At 40.1% G+C, this 22,830-nt stretch overlaps 1 protein-coding gene across 1 annotated transcript; it reads left to right on the forward strand.

Moving 5' to 3' along the window:
• The first annotated feature begins 6,812 nt into the window (after positions 1-6,812).
• On the forward strand, positions 6,813-20,987 carry TMEM9B (TMEM9 domain family member B). The gene is made up of 5 exons (XM_015084654.3): positions 6,813-7,059; positions 9,177-9,268; positions 13,382-13,490; positions 15,384-15,518; positions 19,809-20,987. The coding sequence occupies exons 1-5, from the start codon at positions 6,955-6,957 to the stop codon at positions 19,962-19,964; spliced, it is 597 nt and encodes a 198-aa protein (XP_014940140.2). The 5' UTR covers positions 6,813-6,954; the 3' UTR covers positions 19,965-20,987.
• Positions 20,988-22,830: the final 1,843 nt, after the last annotated feature.

A 22,830-nucleotide genomic window follows, 5' to 3' on the forward strand; every position in this document is an offset into this window, starting at 1 on the left:
GTGTTCTCTCTTCTATGATTTTTATGGTTTCAGGTCTGACATTCACGTCCTTAATCCATTTTGAGTTTATTTTTGTGTATGGTGTAAGAGTGGTCCAGTTTCATTCTTTTGCATGTAGCTGTCTAGTTTTCCAGCACCATTTGTTAAAGAGACTATCTTTTTCCCATTGCACATTCTTGCCTCCTTTGTTGAAGACTGTGACTGGTCTCACTTTATTTCTTTTAAATAATTTTTTAACGTTTATTTATTTTTGAGAGAGAGACAGACAGACAGAGAGAAAGGGAGCCACAGAACCGGAAACAGGCTCCAGGCTCTGAGCTGTCAGCACAGAACCTGATGCGGGACTCAAACCCACAAACCATCAGATCATGACCTGAGCCGAAGTCAGACGCTTAACCAACTGAGCCACCCAGGCGCCCCGTGACTGGCCTCACTTTAAATTCATGTCCATAACTCTCAGGTCCTTACTTCTGCCCAACAATCCTATTTCCTTAGTCATTCCCCTTCCCATTCTCCTAGATCAGAGATCTGCAAACTATTTATATAAAGGACCAGATAAGAAGTATTTTATGCTTTGCAGGGCACACAGTCTTTTTAATAACTAATCTATTCTGCCATTGTAGCAGAATGGCAATATGTAAATGAGTTGAATTTGAATTTTATATAATCTGTATGTGTCACAATGTAGTATTCATCTTTAGATTTCTTCCCCCAACCATTTATTTTTTTTTTAATTTTTTTTAAACGTTTATTTATTTTTGAGACAGAGAGAGACAGAACTTGAACAGGGGAGGAGCAGAGAGAGAGGGAGACACAGAATCCGAAACAGGCTCCAGGCTCTGAGCTGTCAGCACAGAGCCCGACGCAGGGCTCGAACTCATGGACTGTGAGATCATGACCTGAGCCGACCTGACGCTTAACCGACCAAGCCACCCAGGCACCCCTCTTCCCCCAACCATTTAAAAGTATGAAAATTATTCTTAGATTGCAGGTTGTACAAAAACAAGACTTGGCCATAGGCTGTGGTTTGCTGGGCTATGTCCTAAGTTATTTCATACCTTCTCTTCTTCTCAAGTCTCTAACACCTCTTTTCCCATTCTCACTCTCAGATGATGGCCTTGCTTTCTACTTCATTCATAAAATAATCAGCAACACTTACTACCCCTACCTTATGTAGCCTCTAACTACCCTCTCACTTGCATCTGTATACATATATTCAGCTTTCTCTTCTGTTGCTGTTACCATAGCACAACACCTAACTACTATATAATTCACCACTTTTGTTTATTGTCCGTCTCCCCCTCTAGAAGCTTAGTTTCAAGAAGATAGGGAGTTTTTCTGTTTTATATACTGATGTATACCCAGAACTGGAACAGTGTTTAGCATGTATGTATTCAGCAAATACTTGAATGAATGGACATACACTTCCAGACCAGCAAGCAGAAGTTTAGAGAATTTTTCTTCAGAGAAACTTATCTCTCCTTCCAAGAGAAAAGACTTACCTATCTTGTTATTTGGAGATCTCCTTGAGCACACCAAGTGGTAATTTTTCAAATTTCTTTAAAAAACATCCACAGTAAGAAATCCCCATTTTATGGGATTGACCCAGTACTTGAAATGTACATATGGTGTGTACATAAAAGTTCCATAAAATAACTTTTTTATATGTGATATATTCTGATATATTTTCCATTCTTTTCTGTCATTTGGGGCAGCAAGAGGCAGGGATTGGTTGCAACTGATTATTTTACAAACCACTAATGGGTTTGCAATCAGAATTTTGAATACTGCAGGGTGTCCTAATTACAAGCCCTGTCCATGTACACTGAGCTTCCAATCAGCTTTCTAAGACTGCACTCTTAGCCAAGGATCTCTAGACATTAAGAAAAGCTTCTCACACAAAAGATAGAAACAAAGACTGAAAAACTCAATGCAGACAATTCAAGAAATAAAACATTAGAAATATTCTCAGATAAATAAGATATTGCATCCCCCAGATGGAAGAGAATGCTATTTAAAGGGTGGAGGGAAGGGTGGACAAGAAAGTACTCTAGTAAATATAAGGCAGGATAACTGAAATATAAAAATTCAAAAGAAGATTTGGAATATGTAAATATTTCAGGAAAAAAAGTAGAAAAGGGAAGAAACGATAAATTATCCTAGGACAAAAGCTGTGCAGTAGGCTTAGAGAACAACTGGTCCAGAGTGAGGGAGGATGATGGATTCTTAGAGGGTTGTCTCCAGTTTAAAAAACAAACTGATAGCCTCCCTGATTTATTTGAATGTATTGAGAGAAGACTTTCAGATAAATTAATTATAGATACTTGAGTGCTAGCCACTTAAGAAAGCATGGAAAAAGAGGCAATGGCTAATTTCAGTCAAAAAGCCAAAATTTAGTATTATGCTAATGGGGTCAACTATGAATAATACATAGTCATAATATAATGAATGGTTATTTACCTAAGGTGTTATTAAATACATTGAAGGATAGAGAAATATGTGTTTATGAGAGGGCATTAAAGTATAAATGCATAGTCTATTTCCTATAGCAAGAGGTAAAATAATAGACCAAACTGAAAAATCAAGAACTAGTAGTATAAGCATGTTATTAAGAAACATGGAGAGGGGCACTTGGGTGGCTCAGTTGGTTAAGCATCCAACTCTTGGTTTCAGCTCAGATCGTGAACTCTTGGTTTGTGAGATCAGTCCCATGGCTGGCTCTGAACTGATAGTGAGGATCCTGCTTGGGATTCTCTCTCCTGTTCTCTCTGCCTCTCCCCTGCTCACACACTCTGTCTCTCAAAATAAATGAACAGACATTAAAAAATATGTATGGAGAGGGCCGCCTGGACGGCTCAGTTGGTTGAGTGTCCAACTTCGGCTCAGGTCATGATCCTGCAGTTGGTGGGTTCGAGCCCCGTGTCAGGCTCTGTGCTGACAGCTCAGAGCCTGGAGCCTGCTTCAGATTCTGTGTGTCCTCCTCTCTCTGCCCCTCCCATGCTCATGCTCTGTCTTGCTCTATCTCTCAATAATAAATAAACATTAAATATATATATATATATATATATATATATATATATATATATGGACATAAATCCCAAGAGATAGCTAAAAGGTAAAAAAAAAAAAAAAAAAGGGTTGTCTCTGAGGAGCTGAAATTGAGAGTATAGAGGGCTGGGGCAGAGTCTGCTGTGAAATCCTATTTGATTTTTTAAAATATACTATATTGGTAAAAAACACAAATGTAGATTTCATTTATTTGAAAATCATAATGGTTTAGAGAGGAGGGACTGTTATCCTTAAGTGTTCCCTTAGAACACTGGGAGACCAACAATGCAGATTTAGCAGTCTTCTGAAAGAAACGCTTAAGATTCTCCCAGCTTTGGTACTAAACCTTGTATTGTTTTGTTATTTTAGGGACTCCAGTAACTTATCAGCAATAGTTGCACCAGCATTTCTACGAATAGGGAGAATATGCTGGCCCCATATATTAATATCATGGTGGGGACCAGCAAGTGATGTGGCATGGCACACTTAACACAGCTTTACAGGCAGCAGAGGGCAGAAAATCTCACTAAAGGAGGTCAAGTAGGAGGAAGTATCCTAGTCACGCACGTGGTAAAGGAGAGGGCTCATATAAGACATTCCTGGGTATGCTCAGAAATAACTGGAAGAACTGTGTGTGTGTGTGTGTGTGTGTGTGTGTGTGTCCTGTCCTGCCATAACCACTACAGGCACAATCCAAGGAAAGCATCATCATTGATGTTGTGCATGACTCCATTTGTTCTGGACTGGCATGGCCTGGGAAAGTGTTGAGTAGATCGGGTAGGGTGGAGAAATAAGAAAGGGGCATCCAGAGAGCTGTTTGATCACTGGAGGGGAAAGGAGGTGAGGAGGCTACAGACAGAGCTGGCAAAACCTTGGTCCCAGATACACTTGTCCTAGGTTGTTGCTTCTGTCCTTCCCAACCTTCTAACTTCCACATTTAAATCCCCCCACCAGGGAAATTTTCAGCCCTCAAAAAGAAGTGAGAGGGCCCAGGCCAAGTGTGAAGGTGCCCCTGGATTTATGTCACTCCTGAAAAAAGAATGAAGTCGGGAAACCTAGTCACAGGGAAGCAAGAAAAAAGGAGGGGAAGAGTGGATTCTGACTAAGGGAAAAGATAGGGTACTAAGGCCAGTCTTTCCTATAAAAAGAACTCTGATGTGGCCTGAAGGTCTAGGAAGATCCTATGTCAGAAATCTCCCCTCTCCTGCCTACTATGGTGCCCCAGATCCCATCCATAGTTCTTTGGGCTCAGCATCACCTTCTAATGATCAGAAAGGAATCAAGTAGGGATTCAAGTAGGTACCTGGTTGTTTGACACAGACCAGAGGAACCTCTCCTGTTCACCCTTTCCCTTTTCTGGATCCCCACAAACATTTATTGGTTTTTACACTATCCCAGTCTCCAGGTACAAAGATAATAGGCAAAGTCCCTGCCCTCAAAGAGCTTGCAATATTTGAGTGGAGGCTGGGAATATAGAGGCAGATGTGAAAACATAATTTTACCATAATGGGGTAAGTTATGAGGTATTTGCACAAACACAGAAGGGAGTGCACTTAAGTCAGGTAAGTCTCTCTAGCTTAGAAGACCCCCGACCTAAGGGGAAAGTGTTATCTAGGTGTGAGCAGGGCAGAACAAGAGGAACTAACCTCTCTACTTCTTTTGCATCACCTAAAATTACTTTCTTTCCTTTCTTTTTTTTTTTTTTGGCAGAGATCTACCTCCCCTAAACCCTTGGCTCCAGATGTGCCAATTCCTCCCAGTCACCTTTCTCTTTACCCAAGCCTGAGTCTTCATTCAGCCTCCAGCCAGGCAACCATCTTACAGTCACTCTTCACTCATGGTAGCCATATTCCATATTCTACAACAGTGATACCTAACATAAATAGTAAATTCTCTACTAGCTACATTTAAGAAGTAAAAAGAAACAAATGAAATTATTTTAATAACATTTTATTTAATCCAATGTATCTGAAATATTTCAACCTTAATATAAAAATATTGGTATTTTGGGGTTTTTTTGTATTAAGTCTTTGAAATCCAATGTCTATTCTACACTCAATTCAGACTAGTCACATTTCAAGTGCTCAATTACCACATGTGACTAGTGACTCTGTATTGGACAGTGTAACCTTAAAATTCTGCTTCCATGAGTGTACTTGGTATTTCTCCATTAAACAGATGAGGCCTATCAGAGGCGTTACTATATATTTTTTTTAAGCCTTTGTACTCCCAGTCAAGGGAGAACAATTTTGAAGAAAAAGCCTATGAGGTTTTAGCCAGAGTACTCCCTTTAAATGCCAGACCTAGACAATTAACCCTAAATTGATCCCAAACTTGCTTTTAGCAATCTCAGATCCACAATGGTTCATAGGCACATCTGACCTCAGGTGTCTCCAGGTTGTTCTCTGGCCAACAGACCACCCACAACAAAGACTTGATATTTCACTAATGTGACAGTATCTTCACAGGGCAGCCTGGAGGGACTTTGATGGAAGGTCATCTAGTCCTACCCCTCTGATTCTGGTTGGGACTAGGTGCCATTTGGGATCGAAAGGGGTTAAATATTTGGGGGGCAACATCAGACACCTTGTGTTACATTCTAGCATCAACAATAATCACATGGGAGAAAAATACCGAAAAAATTCTATTAAAACATGTCTGCAAACCAGAAAAACCTGTAAGTTTTGTTTAAAGAAAGAAACATGGGTATCCCATGGGACAATTTGAAATCCACAGATAAAAGTTCAATCTCATACTGAACCAAGAACCAGAGGCTCAGAAAAGGTAAGTGTTTTGCCTAGTCATTCAGCAAATCTGTAGTAGTGGTGATGAACCCTGTATCCTTTCCATTATCCAGCTCCACTCTCCACTAAGTGAAAAATATTTTAATTGGAGACACTGTGCCATCTCCAGGGTTCTAAATTACCTATAGAGGATGACCTGCACTGGAAAGACCGGTCAGCGCTCCCCCAACTCTGACTTAGGGGCCAGTCGTCCTGAATAGGATTGCAGCACCGGGATCCCCCACCTTCTGGAGTCCTGGGCAGAGGAGGCCACTAGGGTGGTTCTTTCTCCAACTCCACACCCTGCGGAGCCTGCCCTGGCCTGGCCCACGCCGCGTCGCTGTGGCCCAGTTCCGGCATCAGGGTGAGCCTAGACGGTCAGCCCCCAGCGGGAGGCAAGTGGGGAGACCTAAACAGAAGCCAGACCCACGAAAGCAGAGACTTAAAAACCCTGCGGGGAGCGGCGTTCGAGAGGCGCACGGGCGACAGGTTGGTACCCAAAGTGCCAGAGAGGACCCCAAACCCCTGGTTGAGGGGGTTAGGCTTCCCGGGAAAGGATGGCTCGGCCAGTCAGTCCCATAGCTCCGTTTCCACGCCTGCCACCCGCCCACCTGCGCCTGCGGGATGGGCCGCCCTCTCAAGCAATCCCTGGGGCTTGGGCTCACTGCAGCCTAGTGTCTGGCAACGAACGGCTCCGGCCTCGCAGGGGTCGCTGGAGGTTCCCATCTCAGCTCCTGGGCTTACTGGGGGTCTCCCTGGGCGAGCGGACTTTACAGAGCACTGGCGGTCCACAATCCCCACTGCTACTGCATCCGAGAAAGGCAGCCTCGCGCCTCAAAGTTCTGCCAGGCCAAGGCTGCGCCCCCGGAGGCTCCCCTTTCATTTTCGCGGTCCGAGTGTAGGCGAGACAGGCGTCGGCACGGCGCAGCCTCTGGACTCTTAGCACCGGGAACCGCTTCCGGGGCGGAAGCTTTTTGTAGCTGACCCGGCGCGGCCGTGACGCCAAAGCCCAGACGGAAGTGCGGGCGGAGGAGCCGGAGCCGGAGCCCGAGACTGAACCCCAGCCGGGAGCAGGTCTCGGGGGGCGGGCTCCGGGCTGTGGGAACTGCTGGGCCTGGCAGCGATGGCGACTCTGTGGGGAGGCTTTCTACGGCTTGGCTCCTTGCTCAGCCTTTCCTGCCTGGCGCTCTCAGTGCTGCTGCTGGTGCAGCTGTCAGACGCCGCCAAGGTGAGTCTGCCCAGCCTGCGCTCCAGACTGGAGCTCCTCCCCTGCCCCGGCCTTGCGGAAACTGAGTCTGTCAACCTGCTCCCCACCCCACTACTCTCCCAGCCCTGCCAGCCCGACCCCTGGCTTCACAGCCCTAGCAAACCCCCCACCCAACACCCTACTGCCTGATAGCACTCTCGCCCTCTGGTCCTGACAGTCTGACAGTCACTGCCCCCACTCCCACCCCTAGCCCGGACACTACTCTCCTCTTTCCCGCCTGATACCCCGCCTGCGGCCCCAGCTCCACCCAGCCCTGACCGTGCGCACAGCCTGGAGAGGCAACTCCTCTAGCTCCTAGACACTTCCCTTCCCAGCCCCTACAGCACCCACCTGAAACTTTACAGCCTTTCCAACTCTAAGAGCCTTTAACTTTCCACCCTTAATTAAGCTCCAGACAGTCTACCGCCGCCCTCTACCTGCCTCACAGACAGCCCTCTTCCTCACCCTCCCGCTCCATTCCCTAAGCCAAAGTGATAGGAAGCCCGCATGTCACGGAAATCTTCCCTCTTAGGAACTGACTCATTTCAACTCATCCCTGAACGATTCCCTCCCCAGTGTAAGAACTTGCCTTTCCTGGCAGCCTTCCTTCCTAATAGGACCTACACAGAGTCTCTCTCACCAGCCTAGTAAACTAACCTAACTGATTCTGGGATCTCTTGGCCCTCGTTTGCCTTCTCTTTCCCTGATAATTTAGGGGAGAAGGGAGGATCCAAACTGCAGGAGAGGTGAAGTTGTGGCCTTCTCCCCTGCTCCAGTTCTTGGTCCTTCTAGCCTCCTCATGCTGCCCTTTAATCCCCTTCATGCCCCCACCCTCCAGACGTGCTCTGGCCCCATACACACTTGTGTTTCCTCCTTGATGAGCTAGCTCCTTCTTGGAGAAAACAGAAGGAATTCACATTAATGTCATGGGGAAACAATGGCATTTGCATTTTTTAAAAATAGGAGATTTAATCTATAATATCTTTAAATATAGGGGCTGGGAAAGACGGGTTACATGCAGACATATCAGGGGTTTTTTAACTGGGAGTTCTTTTTGAAATCTTCCCTACCTCCCACCAGAAACAGGGACAGCAGCTTCTCCTGACTTTCAGAACATTGCTGGCATCCTCTGCATATCTCCTGTGTCACTTTAAGTATTGTATTGTAATCATGTATTTGTTTGTCAGTCTCCATTACTAGGGTGTGTCCTAATAACTGGCAGGAATCTGAATCTACTTCCTTGAGCACAAGTTCTGGTACTGAACAGATGCTCACTAAGTGGTTGCTGAATGAATGAATGCATTGTCAACAGTTCTGCCACACATAGCATCACATATATAGCAACACTGGGCCTTGTCCTCTGGGGACTAATGAGCCGCTGCCTTCTCAGATAAATTCCCTTTTGCTAATGAAGCTTCTCCTACCCCCTGTACTCCTATATTTAGTCACCTCTTTCTCCACCTCTTGCAACTTGCTTATCAGTAGTTATACTCTCTGTCTACCAGAATTGGAAGCAAAGTTTCCTGGGAAGGGTAGACCAAACTGATCTCAGCTAGACTCAGCTACTTCCCTGTGTACTTCCTTTCTAAATTGTAGCTGAGTGCCTCTAAAACTTCATACCTTGTATAGAGTTCTAGTACAACCCCTTTTATCCATATCAATGCCATTTTACCAGAGGGTGGAAGAATGGTGGATAAAAGAATTGTGACTTGTTTTATAAGTAATATTTAGTTTGATTCTTCCCCATCCTTTTGTAATTGGATTCTTATTTGCAGGCACAGCTGTCTGCTGTGTCTTTTTACTAGCAGGCAGAGGGTGATAACATTAGCACAGTTTGACTGTCGTATGACCTGTAAATTGTAAGTAATAAACCACAGATCATGTACAGGTATTATTTCAAAATAATTTTATGTAATATATAAAGATTCATTAGCATTACCAAAAAGAACCTGACTTTTTAAAAGTTTTATTTCTCAGAATTAATGGTTTTAGAATATTTGACAGGGGATGCTTAGTAAAATGTATATGGTACAGTTTTTTAAAAAAATATCGATGCTAACATGTCAACAAGCTATACTAAGTTTCCATTTTGGTTACAGAACTTCGAGGATGTCCGATGTAAATGTATCTGTCCTCCCTATAAAGATAATTCTGGGCATATTTATAATAAGAACATATCCCAAAAAGATTGGTAAGTATTCTAGATTACTGAATTACCTGTCAAATTTCTTTCTATGGGTGTCATTGTTAGCCCAGAATGTTTATCCAATGTATTGTTTCCTTTTTAGGTACAGCTGATCTTTGAACAACGTAGGGCTTAGGTGTGCCGACCCTGGTACAGTCAAAAATATCCCCCAAAACTTAACTACTGATAGCCTACTGTTGACCAGAAGGCTCACCAGTAACATAGTTAATTAACACATACTTTGTATGTTATATATATTTTGTGCTTTACTCTTACAATAAAGTAAGCTAGAAAAAGAAAATATTAAGACAGTCATAAGAAAGAGAAAATACATTTACTGTGTCTACTGAAAGAAATTTGTGTACAGTGGACCCATGCAGTTCAAACCCTTATTGTTCAAGGGTCACCTGTATTTCTTTTTAATTGTAAGTGTCAAATTCCACTTCCATTTGAAAAAGTGAGAGTAAGGCTCTGCGTGCTTGATGTAAACTTAAAGGAATATGGCCAAAACACAAAACCCCAAGTAGGGAGCATTTTATAAGGGATGGAATTGAGTTTGTGGCACCTACCTGCCCATAGCTACCTTCTGGCTATCTTAGTCCTCCCTCTTGGTTTTCAGTGGAAGGTAAGCAAGCCTCATTTATCTGGGTTATAATTTTCACACCTTGTAGGTTTTGATGATATATTGCCAACTACATAGGAGACTATGTTTAGAAGTGTCAAAAGGCTCAGGACGGAATGGGAAGGAGCCGTGTATAGCATAGTTTCCCAGTCGGTATGCCATGGTTTCAGGTGTGTCAAGAACTCCCTCAGCCCTTGGGGTAATCAAGCAGGCCTATGATGACGGGGATCTTGCCTCACTGGTCACCAGTAGCCCCCTCTATTTATGGACCTGACAAATGATAAGTTTTCCACATATGGCATAAAATGATTGGGAAGCAGTTGTTTTGTAGCAGGATGGATGGGCTCCTTCTCATGAAATTGTGATATTTTATGGTTTGTAACCATGGTGGAATCTTGCTGGGATAGGCTTACAAGAAAAATAGCTCTTTATGCTAGGAACTTTTCACACATACCTGATTTCACAACTAAATATACAGCAAAATTTTTGAAAGCAAAAATTAAGTTCATTTGGTTACAATATTCCAAATTGATTTTGAAAAAGAAAAGGTAGCCTTTGAGCATGTGTATTTTTTCTGATACTGTTGTCTGTTCTTCCCATGATATGCATTTAGGTTCAGTCTGATATTTGATAAGTGTGTTCTTGAAAATTGCTTGTGAACTTCCATGCTCCACTTTAAATTGTCTCATATTAGACGGGCGCCTGGGTGTCTCAGTCGGTTAAGCATCTGACTCTAGATATTGGCGTAGATCATGATCTCATGGTTTGTGAGTTTGAGCCTCACGTTGGGCTCTATGCTGACAGTGCAGAACCTGCTTGGGATTCTCTCTCTCTCTCTCTCTCTCTCTACCTCTCTCTCTACCTCTCTCTCTCTCTACTTCTCTCTCTCTCTCTCTCTCTCTGCCCCTCTCCTACTCATGGCCGTTCACATGCTGTCTCTCAAAAGTAAACAAATAAATGTCTCATATTACAAAGTGACTTAGCTATATTCTTATAGATTTGTATATCATCAAGTTACTTTTATGATATAAGAAAGCTCAAATAAATTACATTATTCCTATAAATTTTCCAAATACATTAAATACATTTAGGTTAATCTATTATTATTAATAGAATATGATGCCTGTTATTGGAGGGGCAGGTTAACTCACTGTTCAAGTGTTTAGCACTGATCTTTTCACTGACTTTATAATTCCAGGTTCAGACAGAACCATATGCCATTCATCTTTGGGTATTGGTCAAAATAGGGGGCTTTGAAAATAAACAACTGAGAACAAAGCTTGCTTCCGATTTTTCTTCCCTCTCTCCCTTGCTTCCTTCCTGCAGCTCAGCCTTTTACTGAGGATACATTCTCAGTTATTAGCTGGCTTTAAAAGGGTAGGCAGGTTATGATTAACCAGGATGTTATGGCTTTACAAAGCCTCCAATAACTATTTGGTCCTAGGTATAGTTTTACCTTGTGGCTTCCATTTCATCCATTGTTGGCATTAATTCTTTATTGACTTACACTGTCTAACTTAAGAAAAGTTTGAGTTCTCTGGTTTGTGTTTGGGATATGATGTAAGTCTTCCTTTTGGCACTAGGGGGAGGTGTTGCCTCGTTCCCAGAGTGGTTGCGTTCTTTACCTGGGTTCTGTGTTTATCATGACCAGCCACCCAGAACCAACCTTCCTGCTTCCTTTCCCACCCCGCACAACTTTTGCACAATGCTCAATATCTCCTTGTTATTAAACTACATCAGTATTTAAAAAGAAACACTCAGTACTCAACATTTAGATTCTCAAGTAATTCCTGGGTATTGTTATGAAGGCTTCCGAAGCTGAAATAGGAAACTAGGAGATAAGTCTTATTTTCCTGAGGTTTAGAGAAATACAGGGGAGCTGACCTAGGTGGTAGGAGCCCTGGATTCTATGAAAGTGTTGGGCTAGGATTCTGAGATAGATTACCTTACCATACTACCAGTTGAGGTTTCCTTTTCATTAGTACCTTTGTTAAAATTAAATAACCTGTTAGGGATAACTGATGGAATTTTTATCATTTATGCCATTTTGGGTTTTCTCTCTTATGCCATGGCTTGAGGGAATGGGACACATAAAAAAGTACAGCAAAGGAAAAGCTGTAGCCTAGAGAATTGTGTGCCCCCAAGAAAGATGGGTGGGGTGAGACAGGATGCTATTGTAGAGTTCTTTAGGCAGTCGGAAGTGCCTAAAGAAGAGATGACAAAAGAAAATTGCCCAGCAGCTGGCAGGACAGGAAACTTTTGCCTACTTTAAAAAAAAAAGTTTTTTAATGTTTATTTATTTTTGAGAGCGAGAGACAGAGCACAAGTGGGGGAGGGGCAGAGAGAGAGGGAGACATAGAATCTGAAGCAGGCTCCAGGCTCTGAGCTGTCAGCAGAGAGCACGACGTGGGGCTTGAACTCACAAGCCACCATGACCTGAGTGGAAGTCGGATACTTAATCAGTTGAGCCACCCAGGTGCCCCTTGCCTACTTTTGCTGAAGGTGAACAGAGTAGTAGGCTCTTAATAGCTGGGAAGAGTAATAATTTAATTATTTCCTAGAATTCACAGATTTCTGGGGAAAGATTTTTTGGATAGAATTTCTTTTTTCATAAGTGGCCTGGAAAATGGGGGGAAAATAAAGAATATCCAACAACAAAAATATTCAGCCTTTTATTATTTTTTATATACTTCTTCTGGGTAATCAGTTTGCACTTTTAAATACATGCTTTTTCAATAGACCTTTGCTCATAAAGAAAAGTAATTGTTTTTTACTGTGCTTTTGAGTGTTCAGAGTTTCAGAATTTACCAACTGTTAAGTGTGATTAGCCATTCAGATACCACACTGTGGCAGTTAAGACTAAATTCATTCATAAAAGAGATATCTCATATTTGAACAATGCCCCAAGATACTTTAAATCATTTAAAGCAGTTTTTCTTGGTAACTGTACAAGTCTAAATATAACTTGATATGCTAAGTAATTTTCAATGCCTTTTGGGATTTTTAACTGTTAACAGCAGCACTTTTTTTTTAACTTCTTTTTTTAATGTTTATTTATTTTTGAGAGAGAGAGAGAGAGAGAGAGAGACAAAGCATCAGTGGGGGAGGGGCAGAGAGAGAGGGAGACAAGAATCTGAAGCAGGCTCCAGGCTCCGAGCTGTCAGCACAGAGCCCGATGCGGGGCTCGAACCCACAGACCGCGAGATCATGACCTGAGCCAAAGTCGGATGCTCAACCGACTGAGCCACCCAGGCGCTCCAACAAGCAACACTTTGAAAATAGCTACTTGATATATGTCTTTATGATTCTTAGACTGTTAAATCTCACTAAATTGCTAATATTGAGAAAGCAAATGATTTCACTTCCCTTATTAGTTGTTCCTTAAATTCTGTAATTGGGTAAGGTCAGTGATTATTCTGGATTTCGGGAAAGTTTTGATCAGTACAAGTAGAACATCCAGGTAGCCTGATGCAGTATTTTTATCTTTGTTTTTTCAGCGATTGTCTTCATGTTGTGGATCCCATGCCCGTGCGCGGGCCTGATGTAGAAGCATACTGTCTACGCTGTGAATGCAAGTACGAGGAAAGAAGCTCTGTTACGATCAAGGTAAAAAAAAAAAAAAAAAAAAAAAAAAAAAAAAATTCATCTTTTTTGCTTCTGGAATAGTTCTTCATGGTATCTAGACAAGAAAATTTTGGACATCTGGATTCTATTTTAGTCACTCAAGTACTGTTCTTCTCTCCCCTCCTCACCACCCACGAACACTTTTCCTTCCTCACCCTCAATATCAACCCCAGAGAACAGTGGGCCTGCTCTCTGCCCACCTCATTGAGATACTTTGTGGGTTTATTAGGACACGTTACATAGGTGTGATATGAAATGGCACAAAAATGCCCTACGTGTATATCCCAAAACATATCCTGGCTTTTTTGTGGGCCATGTTTGCCAGAAGCTAGTAAAAGCACAGCATGACTAGGCCCTCTTCTTCCTGCCTTCTCAACCCTTAGGGAAAAAAATTGTATAAATAGACTACTTTGTTCTAGAAATAACACTTCTGGATTCTAAGATTTCCTTTCTTTATTTCTTATAGGAAATAGAATATAGGTCACTCTCCTCACCATTTGGACCTCTAATGAATTAAATTACTTTATTATGGTGGCTAACAGTTCTCCTCCCTAATTTTTTACATGGAACTTCCTATTCATTTTCCCTGAGAAAAGACTTCATGAAGAATCTGGGGTGGTCAGTGTAACAATTACAAAGATTTCTGTGGGAGAGTTTCTGTTCTAGCAGGATGCTATCCAGTAGAGAAATCCTCACTGTACGTTTTTATTTTTCAACTAAATTTTTGATGTGTAATTACACATGAGTGACCCTGAAAGTCACTCACTGTAAGTGTATAATTGAATAAATTTGGGGAAATTTAAAACAATTAAAAAAAATTTTTAGATTTAGTGTTACAACATTCCCATCACCCCAAAAAGATCCCTCATGCCTATTTACAGTTAATCTTATTCCCACACCTTAGCCCTTGACAATCACTATTCTGCTTTGTGTCTCTACAGATCTGGATATTTCATATGAATAGAATCATACAATATGTGGTCTTCTGTGGCTGGTTTCTTTCACTTAGTATGTTTTTAAGGTTTATCCATGTTCTAGCACGTTATCAGTATTTAATTCCTTTTTTTTACTGAATAGCATTTTAGTATATGAGTATACCACACTTTCATTATCCATTCATTAGTTGATAGACATTTGAGTTATTTCCACATTTTGATTATTATGAATAAATAATAAATATCTGTCATAAATATCTGTGCACATGTCTTTGTGTGAATATATGTTTTCCTCTCAGGTAGATTCCTTAGAGAGATAAGTTTATTTTAACTTTTAAGAGACTGCTGGAATGTTTTCCAAAGTGGTTGTACCATTTTACATTCCCACCAGCAATGTATGAGGGTTCATGTTTTCCACATTCTTGCTAACATTTGGCACTGTCTATCTTTAATTATAGCCATTCCAGAGTCTGTACTTTTTGACAGCATACAAATTAAGATCTCAGGGAAATCACTGACCTGAAGTGTATTTTTGTATATCTAAATTGATCTAAAAGAGTATTCTGTTGAAATTCATCTGAATTACATTTTTTGTAAGGGTTCCTTTAAGTTGTCTTAACACAGTGCTGCTGAATCTAGGATACCATCTTCAGGTGAAAAAAGCAAACTGTGTGCTAGCAGCTTTGACAGATGATTATCAGTAGGTGAAGACGGAGTTTTGAAAACTTGCAAAAAGATCTCAAAGACAACATGCTTACTTTCCTCATTCTATTTAAATAATACTTTGGTGAAGAGTTGAGTTTGTTTATGTTGGAATCTGGTTTGTATAAGAATCCTATATGCTTTGCTGAAAAATCAGTCTTCACTGTGGTGTCATTATTACACAAAATTCTGATTTCTTGGCTTGAATAGAGATTAACTCATTTTCAATTTCCTTCAGGTTACCATTATAATTTATCTCTCCATTTTGGGCCTTCTACTTCTGTACATGGTATATCTTACCCTTGTTGAGCCCATACTGAAGAGACGCCTGTTTGGACACTCACAATTGATACAGAGCGATGATGATGTTGGGGTAAGTACTTGGCTTGCCCTAGCTGTGAGGCCAGTCTCTGTCCTCATCTGATACAAAGAGCAAGTGAAAAATGGTCGCATATAGATGTTCATGTGCTGGAGCAGATGCTCAAATAGAGAAGCTAAGGACTGGTCTGATTGTAGTATATGTCTCTTCATGAGGAAATTGCTCTGTAAAGCCATCAATATGGTAGTTTAAACTTGGTGAGTGTGCTGCGCAAGGCTTTGCCCTTTAGTATCAAGGGCACAATCTTCATTGCCTTTCCCTGTTTACACTGAGAAAAGCTTCTGAGATAGATTTCTCCCCAAGCTCCTGCCTGAATACCTTTCCTGTCAGCATGACCAAATATATTAGAGGGCAGAGGCTTTAGTGAAGGGAAGCATGAAGACAATGTTCTTTTCTTAATGAGGTGCAGCTTGATAACCTGCTGATGTTTTATGTTTCTTTTTCCCTCCTTCTAAAAAAAAAAATCTTTGAAGGAAAATAAAACTATCATTCTCAATTCTCTTCCTGTCTTCAAAACACATTTATATTTGTACATATACTTGGTATAATGTGTGTAAATTAGTTTGTGGTCTCCTTTTTATGTTAACATTACTTCATTCACAAATGTCTAGTAATGAACATACTCCACAGACTTGTTATTTATTCAGTATAACTTAGAGAATTATATTGTTTTGTTATTATCCTGTTTGGGCCTCTTTCCAAATTTTCTACTATTTCATTCTTCTATATGTACATATTTTCCGAAATTACTTTTATTTTGGATTACTCTATTGGCCTATGTTCCTTAAAATGGGTAAAATTCAACAGTTTCAAGAGCCAATCCCAAAAGCTTAAGCCAGCGTGAGCCCTTGCCAACCATAGTCAGAAGTCCTTTTACTCTGGAATTGCTTGTGGACTTGTTGCTAAAAGATGGGAAGAGGATATCCTGACTAGATGGCTTGAGTTATAACTACAAACAGAGCCTACTTTTCAATGAATACATTATCATATGAATATCAATTATGAATACTTAACTGATTTGGGCAAGATTTCATTTATGTTTTGTCAAGAACTTTCATAGAAACACCTCTGCCTCTTTTTTCCTTGCTTCCTTATTAATTCAACCAATACATAATGAGTAACTTTTCTGTATCAGGTCCTCTGCTAGGGACTAGGAATAAAGAGATGAATGAAACAGAGACAGACACATAAAAGAAATGAGTAATTACAGTACGTTTCCACCTTTTATTTTTAAACATGTAACAAACGCCTATTTATTTTGTAAGAATTCAAGGCAGGGAGTGATAGGCTGGGAGAAAGGTCAAGACTGGAGATCTGATGTGGGCAAAAACTAGGCATACGGGGCTAACGGGACAAGAGAGCTAGAAGCACAGGAGCTTGTATACCAGAAGCATTAGACTCTCAAATACTGTTCCCATGTTACTTTTCATTCACATATGACAGATTTTCTCCACCTCAACAGTATTGACATTTTGGGTTGGATAATTCTTTGTTGTGGGGTATTCTCCCGTCCATTGTAAGGTACTTAGCCGCGTCCTTGACCTCTGCCCCCTAGATGCCAGTGGCACCCTTTATCCCAATCATGATAATCAGAAATGTCCACGGATATTGGCAAATGTTCCTGGGGGGCAAAACACTCCCAGTTGGGAACTAACATGAAAATGTTATGTATTAAAGGCCACATAAACCATTTCATAATAGGCACCCAGATAGAAAGTCTGACTTAAAACTATATTCTTTGCAGTATAAAATATCTGGCTCCTGATTTTAGAAATAATGTAACACACATAGAACATACAAGAAGTGGATGCACAAATGCGTAGAAGAAAACATGTAGGAAAGTCATGTGATGGGTAGGGTAATGTGCTTAATAACCATTTTGTTCACCAGTGATTGATTCTGTGCATATGTTAACTGAAAACATGTTCTCTGAGATGTCTGGCTGACTCTTGGATATCTATTGACTTGATTCTGGGCAGAGAGAAAGGTTTTCTAACCTCCAGCTGTGAATTTATGGTAACAACTCTGTACAAAAAGAAGCTAAATTTAAATTCCTACAATTGTTGCTTATCTATCATGAGGGTTCTTTACTATTTATGTGCTTTTAAAAATGCTTTATTAAATTCTGTTAAATTCTTTTATTTTTTCCATTTTTGTTCACTGTAGAGCGTTTTAAATCAAGTGAGAATTAGTACAAATAGTTAAGAAGCTCACTGCAAGTAGTCACAATATTTATCGTATCATGTATCCATGACACATCATTGCTGTTATCAAAGCATTGCATTAAAACATGTTTTGTATTTATTGTAATTTTATCAGGTGTAAAAAGAACAAACATATAAAAGGGGTAAATCTCTATTTGCATTCTCCCAGCATCCATGACCATGAGCAGCTAGTTCAATCTTGTTCTGATAGGTGGAGAACAGACCAGAAGGATTAACTGGTTTGTTTAGTCCTTTAAATTTGTCCCTTAGAAAGGTTTTTCTCCCCCTACCTTGAAGGGTAGATAACAGGACTATGAAATTGAGAGCTGCTCTGCTTATAAAGTATATCCTTCTTCCCACTCTTATTTATGTCAAAACAAACCAATGGTAATACTATTTTATATACAAGTTCATTGAAGCACCATATTCCCATAGAGTCATTTTAATCTACTTGGACAAAATCAGTGTGTAGAGATGATGTAACACCAAGTCAAGGTTAGGTGAGGTAAGCCTTGTGTTCGCTTGTTAGATGACCTCGGGTCAGTGTATTTCAAGTAATCAAACAACTTCAGCCTTCCTCTTTCCTGACCTTTTTTATTAAATCTTTGAAACATTTTGAACTTTATGGAATATGTTTTTATTATTTTCATTTGTAAGGTTAAAAATTTTTTAAAGGGGCAGGGGGCTTGCCGTTTGCCTTTGTTGTAACAAGCTGGTACCTAAAGTAAGTGAAAAGTTGAGGCGGTTTTGGCAGAGAAGGCAGGGAAAAAGATTCCTTATAGAAAACTCTTTGATGTATTTGAAATGTAGACATTGTGTAAGTGTCTTTCTATAAAAAGAAGACCAGGTGTTATAACTCCACATAGTGAAAGTTGTATATATAGTTAATGTGGTTATGGATAGCTTTCTATAGACGTGCTGACTCCCGCCCTGGATATATAATGGAGCTTTTGCAAACGTGCACAGCAAAACAATATTTCTTTCTTTGAGGCAAGGTTTAATGAGAGAGGTACAACTTGTGACTTGGATCCTATGTTGGAACATTTAGAAGCTTTGCTAACACAGGGTTCAGGAAGAAGATCAAGGAAAAGGCAAACAAAAGCAATGAACTAGTATTGAATGCTTTTTGTCATTTAGGCAGCTGTGTTTATATCAAATCCATAGATAGATTAGCATAGTGGTTTCCTGTGTAATGACTACAAACATCAGTGGCATTGGTTTACTTTCACCAGGATAGCTTGGTTTTCTACACAGGTACCTGAGTAACCCTTCAGTAGCTTCTTTCCGAAAGCAGCAACTAACATGGAAGCCCCTGAGTGCCCAGGAGTGAAAGATTCAAGTACTTATCAAATAAAAAGGCTGAAGTAATAATTCCTACTGTCCTTGGTAATAGATGGTAATTGTGGCACTTGAGCTATGTCTCTTTTCCTTACAGACTCGGGGAGGGGGAATGAAAAGGATTTTGGAAACCAGTCCATTTAGTGTATGTGTTAAAGATGCAGGGAAATATTAAAACCAGCCAAGATAAGATCCTGTCAACTCCTCTCCCAAGGATGAATGTGGCCCCAAGCTGGCAAGTTAACAATTCTAATGTAATGGGAGTCAGGAAATTAAATGACAAGTCTTTCCTCTGCAAGATTAGCTATATAGTATTGAATAAAACAGGGAGAAGTCCTGCTTTTCATATCTGTAACAGGTAGCTATTAATGTGGAAATTGGATTTTCTTTCTCCTACTTGTCAGGGAAAGCTTGTCTTTAACATAAATGACCACTGTCTGTCTTGGTCCCTGCTTCTTCTGGGAAATGTCTTTGGAAATGGTGACTCAAGGAAACATTTCACAAATACCTCCTCATCACTCATACTACTTGAACCACCTATTACTGTAGTTGAGTTCATCCTGCTTCTGGCACTTGGGTGCCTAGGAGTGCTTGGTCAAAGAGATGGTCTGTTGTTTGTAAAGTCCAGCTGCTCCTATTATCTCTGTGGCTGGATAATGGCAGTTTTGTGTGTGTGTGTGTGTGTGTGTGTGTTTCACACTAGCATGCCACCTCTGATGTTCTCCATTCCTGGACTTTTCAGGATCACCAGCCTTTTGCAAATGCCCACGATGTGCTAGCCCGCTCCCGCAGTCGAGCCAATGTGCTGAATAAGGTAGAGTATGCCCAGCAGCGCTGGAAGCTTCAAGTTCAAGAGCAGCGAAAATCCGTCTTTGACCGTCATGTTGTCCTCAGCTAATTGGAAATCATACTGCAGGTGATTAGAAAGAAATAAGGCAGACAACTGAAAAAAAATTGACTGAGTATTCCTGGGTTTTGTTTTAATACCCTGTTGATTTCACCAACTCTTGCTGGGAAATTCAGCATTGGAAACAAAAATGTGCTTGGTATTTTCTTTTCTTGTTAAGGTATTAATACAGACATTTTTAAAAGCACACACCTCAAAGTCAACCAATAAACCTTTTTCCTATTTGTGACTTTTACTAATAAAAAATAAGTCTGCCTGTAAATTATCTTGAAGTCCTTTACCTGGAACAAACACTGTCTTTTTCACCACACAGTTTTAACTTGGTTTTCAAGATAATTTTCAGGTATTGTTGTTTTGTTTTGTTCTGTTTTGTTTTTCTGGCAGGGGCGGGGAGGGATGTGTGGGAAGTGGTTAGCTTAACTTTTCTCAAGTCACTTTACTAAACACACTTTTGTAAATAGACTTAACATTCTATTTTCAAGCTTCATTTATATTTTGCAGTGTAGCCAGCCTCATCAAAGCCCTGAATTACCCATTTGAATTTTGCACTGACTATATTATCTAGGTATCTGGTTCGCCTGTGGCTGCACTTCATGGTAAAATGGATCTGAAATACCTGGTGGCTCTTCATAAAATGCAGATTTTCCTCATGTACTGTGATGTCCGATGCAATGCATCCTAGGACAAACTAGCAATTTGCTAGTTTAATGACTAAACATAGTCTGGTGTGTGTGGTCTTTCTCATCTTCTTCTAGTATCTTTAAGAATGAATCCTAAGAACTTGGACACTTGCAATAAAGGAATTTTCTTTTACCCCAAGCCTCTCTGGATTGGTGACATACACACCTTTGTCAACATTTCCTGTCAGGTGGAGAGGCAGCTGTTTGAGCTCTAGTGTGTTCTGGGGTTCTGGGGGCCTCCTTCTGAAATGTGTAACAGTTATTGGATAACTGGCTTTTTTCTTTGGACATCCTCTTTGGAATGTAACAATAAAAATAATTTTTGAAACACTTACCAGTATATCTATGTCTCCTAACTTTTCTCTCCTCCTTCATTTGCTGCATAATACATTCAAAGATACAAAGACATTTGGTATCATGTTATGAGACTACTGTTTTATGACAGTTTAATTATAAAATATTGGTACTAAATTGTGTGTGTGTGGAGAAAAAGGGAGAATGAGAAAATGTATGGGTATTTTGATGTGGCCCTGAAAGTATACAAATATTATTTTGACAAATAGATTAAAATTCATGTAAAAAAACACATGAAGGAGTGCTTGTTCTAAGAAATTCTTGGCAAAATGATAATTAAATTACATTAAATTAATAAGGCCAAGGTTTTAGGAGCTCTTAATGGGTTTTTTGGCTAGTCAAAAACATTTTTTTTGAACCTACGAACCTAATCTAAACTTATTGATTTTATTGTTAGTATTAAAAGATGTAAGTTCAACTATGACCAAGTGGAATTTATCTCATGTATGCAAGTCTGATTGAACATTGAAAAATCAACAAATCTATCACAGCAACAGGCTAAAGAAAAATGACATGATCCTATCAATAGATGCAGAAAAAGCATTTGACACAATTCAAAACCCATTTATGATAAAAACTCTTGGTAAACTAGGAATAGAGGAGAAATCCTTCAACTTTATAAAGAACGTCTACAGAAACCTATAGCTAACATCATACTTCATAGAATCCAGAAGATTTCCTATTAACCAGGGACAAGGCAAGGATACCATATCTTCTCATCACTTCCTTTTCAACATCATACTGCAAATTCTAGCTAATGCAATAACAAGAAAAGAAAAGTTCTACGGATTGGGAAGGAAGAAATAAAACAGCTTAGATGATATGATTGCTTACAAAATCCAAAAGAATTAGCAAAACAAAACCCCCAAACTCCTGGAACTAAGTGATCTATACAAAGGTTACAAGATAGAAGGTTAATATACACAGGTCAATTGCTTTCATATATACTATCTAAAGTGAAATTGAAAACAATACAGAGGCACCTGGGTGGCTCAGTTGGTTAAGCGGCTGCCTCTTCATTTCGGCTCAGGTCATGATCTCACGGTTCATGAGACCAAGCCCCACATTGGGCTCTATGCAGACAGCACGGATCTTGCTTGGGATTCTCTCCTTTATTCTCTCTCTGCCCCTCCCCTGCTCCTGTTCTCTCTCTCGCTCTCAAAATAAATAAACATAAAAAAATACAATATAGTTTACATTAGTACCCCCCAAAATGAAATAGGTATAAATATAACAAAATATGTACAAAATATACATGAGGAAAAACTACAAAACTAATGAAAGAGATCGAAGAACTAAATAAGTGGAGAGATATTCCATATCCATGGATAGGACAACTCAATATTGATTGACAAGATGTCAGTTTTTCCTAATGATCTATAGATTCAACACAATCCCAGCCAAAATCTCAGCAAATAATTTTGTGGATATCAACAAACTGATCCTCAAGCTTATATAAAGAGACAAAAGACCCAGAAAGCCAACACAATATTAATAGAAAAGAACAAAGTTGAAGGACTGACATATCTGACTCTAAGACTTAATATAAAGCTATAGTAATCAAGTCAGTGCCAGTATGGTATTGACCAAAGAATAGATACGAATAGAACAGAGAGCCCAGAAATAGGCCCACACAAATGTAGTTAACTAATCTTGACAAAGGAACAAAGACAATGCAATGGAGAAAGCATTTTCAACAAATGGTGCTGGAACAACTATATCCACATGCGAAAACAAAACAAACAAAAACACTAGATAACAGACCTGAGACCCTTCAAAAAATTAACTGAAAATAGATCATAGTGCTAAATGTAAAACACAAA

The sequence above is a fragment of the Acinonyx jubatus genome, chromosome D1, assembly GCF_027475565.1.
Source record: "Acinonyx jubatus isolate Ajub_Pintada_27869175 chromosome D1, VMU_Ajub_asm_v1.0, whole genome shotgun sequence".
Taxonomy (NCBI): Eukaryota; Metazoa; Chordata; class Mammalia; order Carnivora; family Felidae; genus Acinonyx; species Acinonyx jubatus.

What these genes read in the sequence shown, in the direction of transcription:
- TMEM9B (XM_015084654.3), top strand. Translation starts at nt 6,955, where the DNA reads ATGGCGACTCTGTGGGGAGGCTTTCTACGGCTTGGCTCCTTGCTCAGC. An exon ending in AACATATCCCAAAAAGATTG is followed by an intron (nt 9,269 to 13,381) that starts GTAAGTATTCTA and finishes TTGTTTTTTCAG; the next exon opens with CGATTGTCTTCATGTTGTGG. An exon ending in GAAGCTCTGTTACGATCAAG is followed by an intron (nt 13,491 to 15,383) that starts GTAAAAAAAAAA and finishes AATTTCCTTCAG; the next exon opens with GTTACCATTATAATTTATCT.